The sequence below is a fragment of the Tyto alba genome, unplaced genomic scaffold (genome assembly GCF_018691265.1).
Source record: "Tyto alba isolate M040663 unplaced genomic scaffold, T.alba_DEE_v4.0 Super-Scaffold_41, whole genome shotgun sequence".
In the NCBI taxonomy this organism is placed as follows: domain Eukaryota; kingdom Metazoa; phylum Chordata; class Aves; order Strigiformes; family Tytonidae; genus Tyto; species Tyto alba.
The window spans coordinates 21,861,562-21,870,201 of record NW_024881317.1 but is presented as its reverse complement, the minus strand read 5'-3'; the positions used below and the strand labels follow the sequence as shown (position 1 = coordinate 21,870,201).

The following is an 8,640-nucleotide window of genomic DNA, read 5'->3' as shown; positions in this document are numbered from 1 at the left end:
CAGTCCCGAGCAGCAGCTGCAGGGTGCAGAGACCCTCTGACACCACAAGCCCATCTCTATGTGCATCCTCAGCCTCTCTGCCACATCAGGTCTCTCCCGAATCCCTTTTCTGCTCCTGGAGAAGTATCCTCTCCTTGCATGCGCTGATGTCCTGAGCCTGTTTTATCTTGTGACACCAGATCAGGTGCTGGAGCACAGGGATTCAGGTACAAGCCAGCAGCCACGAGCAAATCACTGCCTCTCACTGCACCCATGGGGACCCTTCCCTCAAGAAAAAGACTTTTAAAGGCAGGAACGGGGCTAAGGACAGCAGGAACCCACCTTTGGCCAAGACACCCAGCTCTCATCATTACCACACAGCTTTCCAGACCCAAACCTTGAGCTCATTACACGGGCAGAGCTCCAGCCGTCAGAGGCCACCTTTCATTTCACAGAACAAAGATCCACAGGCTGCCAAAACCAATAGACCTCACACCGTCCTATGAATTGACCTCACTCCCAACAGAGCCACGGAAATTGGTGCTTAGTTTGGGGTTGGGGGGCAAGGGAGGGTCTCAGCCCCAGGTTCGGGCTGTGCCTGGTGCCACGTTCCCACGATGGAGGTGGCACCTCCAGACCTGCTGCACGTGCGCCTCTGGTACAGCTGGGAAAACGCTGCATGAGTGAACTGTGCCTTAGATTAGATTATGGGAAAATTAGTCTTTGATGATGCTGTCATTAGCGGTGGCTCTGTAATGTGTTTGCACAAGGGCGGGAAGAAAATTAAGCAGGCTAGTTAAGGATGAAATAGCTCCCATTTCCCCGCATTACAGACTGGCAGGGTTTTAACTGAGGCAGAGGAAACTTTCGGAAGCATTTGGGAGCTGAGGACCAGGGTGTGATCCTTCACACAGGCACCGGTTTGATCACCGTGATTGCTCCCGCTGTTGTGCCCCAGGGAAGCAGGGTCCAGCTCAGTGGCACAGGGTCCCCACCACGGTTTGGGGGTGCAAGGGGAGGCTGGAGAGAGCTGCACGTAATCATGGTGGCGACATCTCTAGATGAGACTAACAGCCCAGATTGCCACATTTTTGTAGGTGAAACAGCCCAGAGCAGCATCACGCACTCAATCCAAGGCATCCCTGGGATCTGGGTGGGGAGAAACCACCTTGCTCCAACGCAGCTCTGCTTTGGGAGACCATCGAGTGGTCTCCAGCCATCAGGGGAAAAACCCCACCAATTTCTCCAACAGCATTAAAAGCATTTACACTCTCAGCCCTCTCAAGGAAGCAATCCAGCCATCAGCATATCCGAGCACCCTGGAGACATTAGCACTCTTCCCGACAGGCTTGACTGGCAGGGGAATGACACAAGAGCACAACCCCCGTTTCACCAGCACAAGCTTAGCACCACACAGATGCCCTTTTCTGCTTTAAACCCAACTCAGTGCCCAAAACCCTCTGAATTATGACCCATTCCCCTCCCAGCCTCATCTTGACCTCCGCAGCATCCTCACCACGGCAGGAAGTTAAATGCATCAGCCAGGGTTGCGTGTGGGATCGGTACCTCAATATTCAACCTGTATTTTTCTTTCCCGAATAGAAACCAAGGAAGGACCAGGGGATACAAACAGCCTCCCTGGGAGGATCAGGGAGGTGTGGAAGACCAGGATTTATTTTTAATGAGTGCATCCATGGCCCATGTATCCTGCCAAAGGAATTCTTGGAGGCAGTGATTTTGGTACAGGTCTTGGCTGGATGCTTCACAGGTCCCTGGGCCGCTCCCATACCAGAAAAAAAAAAAAGCAAAAGTCTTATGCCCCTGGGTCTCAGATGCTGTTTTATCCCCCCAACCCACTCCCCCCAAGGATAATCATGTTGTTCCAAGCTTGCACCAGCGTGAAGAGACTGGAATGTGGCTTTTTTATACCGAGTGCGGAGCTGTTTGTGAGAAGGGCCATCTGCTAGCCCGGCTCCGGCTCACGTTTCACTGGAAGCATCCCGAAAGCTGTGAGAACGTGCTATTCTCAGTGGCGATGGGGGAATGAGATATGACAGGGCAGGGGGCTCCTGGTGAGGATCAGACTGTGCCATTCCAGCTCCTGCCTACCCCAGACCATCAAGCCCCTTGATGTCAGTCCTGAAATATCCATGGTGGGACTAACCTCCGGATGCTCAGCTGGCTCGGCAGCAGGTTTAGCAGGCAGGGAGCTCAATTTCAGTTGCACCAGCCAGAAACACGCACTCCTGTGCGGGAAAGAGCAGCCCGTGTAATTCTGAGCTGGAGGAAAGCAAACCTGGACCAAAAGCCCCTTTGCAGCCAGCTTTGACTCAGGACGTCACCCCTGAACGGCTCCTGCCATGCCTGCAGGCACCCCGCCAGCCCCAGTTTGCCTTTTGCAGCTCATCCAGGACCCTGGGGACATCCCCAGCCCTCAGGGCAGCAGGGAGATCCCAGCTCCAGGTCAGACCCTTGGTGCCCAAAGCCCAGCGAGCTCCCAGGCAGGCTGTGGATGCACATCTCCAAGCTGCACATGCAGAGAACCATTTCAACTGCTTGTTTTGTAGAGACACTTCAAGTCGTGGGGTGGTTTCGGCCTCGGGCTTGTCTGTAAAGTTGCCAGGCATTAGGATTAGGTGAGTGAATGCCCTCTGTCCCTTTAGATCTAACAGCCAAGCACTGCTCCCCAGGCTCATCCCGTTCCTCTCCCTTGGTTTGCCCGACCCCGTGCCACCAGCAAGCCCAGCTAAAAACTTGCCTTAGAGACAAACCAAAATGTGGCTGCAGCCTTGGCTGCCCGATCCCATCAGCAGGAGACCCAGCACCCAGCCCATGGGTGCAGGAGGAGCAGGATTGTCCCACGGGGGTCAGCAACACATAAGAGCAGCAGGCATGGCTTGCACCGTCTTCAAAACCAGCATCTCCCGGAGGCTCTGCAACATCCAGGCTCCTTTGTGGTGGATTTCCCAAGGTAAAGGGCTCCAGAAGCCATCAAATCCCCGCTGCAGGGATGCACACACAGACACCCCTCCTCCCCCAGCACACCGTGTATGCACGCATGCATCTGTGTTGCATTGCTCAGCATCACCCTGGATATCCCGGGCCGTTTGCTGGAAGGCAGCCACCGCTTCGCATCTAGTTACCTGGTTTCCCAGCAAACAAACTGGACTTCAAAGCTCCTGTGCCCGTCGTTGCGCAGGGGCAGGAAAGCTCTCAGCATCTCCCCACGGCACCGAAGGATGTTTTTTCAGGGACGGGGATTTCTTTGCCTTTTTTGCTTCCTTTGAAAGCTGCCTGCAGAGATGTGAAGCCAACATATACGCAGAGGCACCCCCAGGCACTTTCCCTGCTGGAGAGGAGAAGAGGAGAGTGGCAGCAGAGCCAGCTTGGCTCAGAAACCTGCCCCAGGCTGCCAGGAGGGCTTGCTCCAGGGCAGAGACCTGCAAAGTCCCTGCTGTCAAGGACTGTTCCCCTCCAGATCCCATCTCTGCTCCCCATGGCGGGCAAGGCTGGGGAGCCTTGCATCCCCCTGACCCTGCAGCGCTCCCGGCTGAAGGCTGAGGAGAAGACCCTGGATTTTGAGTTTGAGGTGGTCAGCGCCCAGTTTAACCGGCGCGGCCGCTACGCCCTGCAGCTCACCGTGGAGAACCCGCTGCTGCGGGGCTCCGGCGCTGGCGTCCGGCTCCGCATCGACGGCGGGGAGGTCATCCAGAGCAGCACCGGCACCACTGACGCCATCGAGCAGAGCGACCTCAACCAGATTTACTCCTTCCAGAGGAGGAAATTCACCTTCACCCTGCCCAGAGGTAAGAGGCTGGATGCTGCGGGGGTGGGCTGACAGGGGAGGTGACCCAGGACTGCAGCTCTAGGGCAAGCATGGCCTGTCTCAGGCTTGCAGACCCCTGTACCATGCTCACAGCTTCACCCCTGCAGCAAACCCCTGAGCTGGAGTCCAAGCTGCCTGAGCTTAGTGGGGTGGATGGAGCAGGTCCAGCTTGGAGAGCCCAACACCACCAACGCTGCAAACGCCCTCCCCCGAGATCTAGATATGTCCAGGCTGGATAACCCCTTTGCTAGTGTTCACGGAGCAGAGCTACCCAGGGCTGCTGATGGATGAGCTCGGGAGATGCTCCTGGGACCACCAGCCCTCCTCCGTGACACCTCACCCGCCACCGCTCCCGGCAGGTTTCTGCAAGAACGACAAGAACCACGACGTGCGGCTCCACATCGAGGCCCTGCACTTCCCCGGGAGGGCAGAGAGGATGAGGACGAGCAGGCAGGTGGGCGAAGCCTTCTTCGCCATCTACCCCCGCACCAACCAGCCCCGGATGAAGCTCTCGGCGGGGAGGGACGAGGACTGGTACCGCTACAGCGCCGTGATGGCTTTGCTGCGGGTGGGCAGCCAGCAGCCGGCCATGCACTGCGGCCGGCTGGCCTTCACCGCGTCCCTGCACGAGCACCGGCCTCCCACCACGCTGCCCCCGGCCCCGCTGCTCTCCCCCGGCACCCAGGAGGACGCCCGGCCAGCGGCGGGCACAGCCCCGGCGTCCCTGCACATCCCCGGCCCCAGCCGCTCGCTCCGTACACCCGAGTCTGCTTACCACTCGCTGCCCACCGAGGGCAGGGCTCGCTCCCCTGAGGTAGGAGAGCCCAGATTGGGGGGAGCAGGCAACCTGTGCTCCAGCAAAACAAGAGCAGACCAGTCTGCTTAGGACAGGATTTGGCCCTGCTAGATGCCCCCGCATAAGCACCGGCTGGAATAGAGGCAAAAAGGAGACGTCTCTGTGGCTTTTACGGGGTATCTTTGCTAAACAGCACAGCCCTGCCTCAGTTTCCTCTCCCTCGCTCCTCACAATTGCTGGGTGGAAGCCAGGTGACTGTCCCCTGCCTGCCACCAAAGTTAGGGACCGTCTTTGTCTCCGACGGGAGCAAGCTGAGCCAAGCTCAAGATGCAGGCAGGGCCTTGGTGAGACGGCAACCACCCAAGCAAAGCCAGTAAAGAGGGTCTTGTAGTCAAACCATGCCCAGAACTTGAGGAAAAAATCCTCTGTGAGTTATTCACCCGGCTCCGCCCTCCCCAGCATGGTCCCACACAACGCCAACCATCCGCTACCGAGAACAAGCCCTACAGCTTGTCCCGGACCTCACCCGCAGCACCGGCAGCGGGACCAGAGCCTCCAACTCCTCTGCTTAACCCACCCAACCCCTGGCTGGTGCAGGGCAGCCCCTCCAGCAGAGACATCCACGGAGAGTGAAACCCCCCAAGAATCGCTCTGTCTTTTATTTTTTTTCCCGAGGCAGCTGGGGCTGTGGAGGAGCAATGCCTAGGGATGCATGGTGGTGGTGGGGGGGGTGTCCTCTAAGTCTAAAATAAATGTAGGGGTGGTAATGGCTGGTTTAGGATGGGGGTTTTTATTATTTCTTGCCAAAGTTCTGCCCTTGAAGGGTGAGATCCTCAGCCGAATTGTTAGAGGATGGAGCTGGGATGCAGAGGGGTCTTCCCGGGATGTGGGGGTAGGTGGTATGGGGGGTTCTGGGGGGACTGGGAAAGGGGTGTTGGAGCCCAAATCTGGGCTTTCAAATCTCTTCTCTTACTCCCAGAGGCTGCCGGCTGACCCTGCACTCAGCTCCTCCCCGGAGCTCCCCGGTGACTCAGCAGATGAGCATCCTTCCTCCTCCTCCTCCTCCTCCTCCTCCTCTTCCTCGGCTCCTGCCCCAAGGCGACCACTGAGCTGCAGCAGCTTCCACCTCTCCTCGTTGGGCTACAGCCCGGATCTGGCCTCTTCACCATCACAGGTGAGTGCAACCGGTGGAGAAGACGCCATCCTAAATTAATAACAAAATGTTTATTATTCATAGTAGCTTCCCGTTAGAGCTCTGCAGTGCTGGTGAGGAGACGGAGGGGTGCAAGGGGATGTGGCCACCTCCATCCTGTCCCTGGCTCAGCTTGGGCACCAGCACCGCTCCTGCTCCCAGGCCATCACCTTCCCAGCCTGGTCGTGGGGGATGGGGGGAAATGAGCCATCAAACTTTGCATTTCCAGTACCAAAAGGCAGCCCTGCAAGCTGGCCATCGCCAGGCAGTGGATGGTGTCACCTAGAAAATCTTAAAATGCTGACTGCGGGCATCTGGGGCTGACACATCTTAAATGTTTCATCTTGCAGCTCGAATCTAGACTTCTAAAAACTGCAGAAACCATAGGGCAGGGCTAATGCAGTCTGAGAGGCTGCGTGTCTTTCTCCTTGTTAAAAGCTGTCTAAATAAATGAAAAAGACAACCCTTACCCCAGGGGCTCCATTTCCTGCATCTCACTGTAAGAATAACACGCCCGTGGATGAAGATGTTGTCTCTGTTGCTCTCAGAGGTGTCTCATACACCTGTGAAAACATTGCTTGAGAAAGCTGAATTACAGCACCGGAGACGGGATTGATCCCGTGAACCTTCCCCAGGCACCCTCTGGGCTCTCTTCTCCTTCCAGGGAGCCCCCCCGTGTCCTCCAGCTGCGTCAGTGGGAGAGCTGGGGATGGTGGGTTTGATGGCAAGGTCTTCTGCAGCATGTGGGCCACCAGCAAACGCTGCTGGCTCAGGGAGGGGGCTGGCAGCCCTCGCTCAGCCCCCCCAGCTAAGGGCTTCTGCGGCGGAGAGGTGACAAGGACTCCCCAGGTGATGGCTCGTGTCTGGGCTGCAGTCACAGGGATGCCCTCAGTGCCTGGACATGTGCTTCGTGGTCCTGGTGACTGCGTTGGTGTGACTGGAAGGTAAAAAATTGGGCTGGCATCCCTCTCCCCCGCGGTGCGCCGTGCACGGGGTGGGGGGGTACCTGCTGCTGCCTTCGTGCCTCAGCTCCTTCCCTTGTGCAGGACAAATGTGTCGCTGACGGCTCTGGGACACTTGGTCCGTGTATTTCACAGGAGTTACGGGGTGCTCGAGCGGTGCTGAGCTGCTCAGCCCCTCTCCAGGGCAGCTCCCTGCTCCTCGTGCTGCAGGCAGGATGCTGAGCACTGCAAACCCCCAGGACCCCGGAGCAACTCCTCGCCCTTCGCAGCACTCGGCCTCCCTTGATTTTCAAGTGGATGTGCTATCCGTGCCCCGATCAGCCGCAAATTTACTGGCCAGAAACGCTTATTAGCGAGGCCTGATTGAGTTTGCTCAGCAAACGTCTAGACGGAAACTCTTTCGAGCTGCGGAAATCGATAGCAATCAGCTGGGATGCGGAGCGGGATGCGGAGCTGGGCCAGGGGCATAAGGCGAGGCATTAGCAAATGCAATTTTGCTCCTAGGCCCCTGGAGGGAATGCAATAAATCACCTGCTGCTGATGTCACCCGGCAAGTATTTGCCAGGATGGTTTTTATTTAAAAATTAAAAGCTGAGAGGCGGGGGGATGTTGGCTCCCCGCCCTCCTGGGAGGGCTGGAGGGCTGGAAAATATGTTGGAGGGTGGCTGAGCTATGGGGAGGGGGGACGGACCAGGTGGAAATAGGAGTTTTAATCTCCAAAAGAACTCCTGGGATGCTGCAGCCTGGATCCACCAAGCTGAAGCTATGGGAGCTGCTTGTCAGTCTGGAGCTCTTTTGGCTCTGGGTGGTCCAAACCCGAGGATCTCAAAGCGTCACATGTTGGTCCTGCCAGTGCATGGTGAAGGTGAACCCCAAACCGAAGTTCGAGAGCCTGAACATCTTCCTAAATTTGGGCAGGACGGGGGTGGTCAATAGTTTGGGGAGTCGGTAATGCTGGCACGTGGAGAGGGGCAAATTCGGAAGTGTGAGGGGTCCCATCGCAGGGCTGCTGCTTGGACCGGGGTCCTGAGAAATCTGGATGCCGGGGTATCGCATCCATCTGTTTGGCTTTCCCAAACAGCAAAAACATGCGGGTGCATCCCAGTGGGCGACCAGCTCCTTGACACTGCCTCCGTGCCGAGCATCCCATCCGCAGGACAGGGAGGCTGATGGATGGGTGCTGAGCTCCACCCAAAAGGCCAAGGCACGGGGATAATGATTTTCCTCATCTCCTCGCAGCCCGCAGATAATGTATTCCTAGGCACGAAGCAGGAGGCTCTGCTGGCTGTTGAAATGCCTCGCGCATGTTGCCGAGCCAGACGGCTCCCTAATTGTCCCAGGTCCCGGGCACGGCACCGAGCTGATCGATAACGTGCCATGGATGATCTCTCAGTCGCTGGGATGGCTGAGGTTGAGCCTTGGAGCTGTCAGCCCCTGGGATACCTCCTCCCCCAGCCTGGCAGGGATGGAGGAGAGGGGACCGGGCTCACCAGGAACCGTGGGGACTTCTCAGCAGAGCACAGGGCTCAGTTAAGGGATTCGGCCCCTTGGGTCAGCAGAATTCGGTCCCTTCCTCTGGGAACCATTCCCATTTCGCTTCCAGCCGGTCTGCGTGGTGCTGGGGGGTGGAAGGAGCCAGCTTTTGGAGATCTCCTTGGCAGTCGGACTTGGTCGCAAGCCCACAGAAGATGGTTTGTTTCCAGTCTCCCTGGACCAGCTGGCAGCGAGGCGCCCGTCCCAAAACAGCAATCTGTTGCTGTCAGGGTACAAGGAATCGCAGCCTTTCCGCGGCAAGCAAACGGGTTTGCACACAGCTTGCGCTCCCGCTCGCTCGCGCTTGCTCACCGGGCTGCAGGAGCGCGGGGGGGGGTATCCGGCAGCTGGG

General features: G+C 57.7%; 1 protein-coding gene across 1 annotated transcript in view; it reads left to right on the top strand.

The window, feature by feature from the left end:
* The first annotated feature begins 3,475 nt into the window (after nucleotides 1-3,475).
* The window catches only part of CCDC33 (coiled-coil domain containing 33), a 43,250-nt gene continuing 38,085 nt past the window's right edge, over nucleotides 3,476-8,640 (top strand). The window contains exons 1-3 of the mRNA XM_042803698.1: nucleotides 3,476-3,785; nucleotides 4,165-4,619; nucleotides 5,581-5,775. Coding sequence (XP_042659632.1) covers nucleotides 3,476-3,785; nucleotides 4,165-4,619; nucleotides 5,581-5,775 — 960 coding nt within the window. The remainder of the gene's footprint in view (nucleotides 3,786-4,164; nucleotides 4,620-5,580; nucleotides 5,776-8,640) is intronic.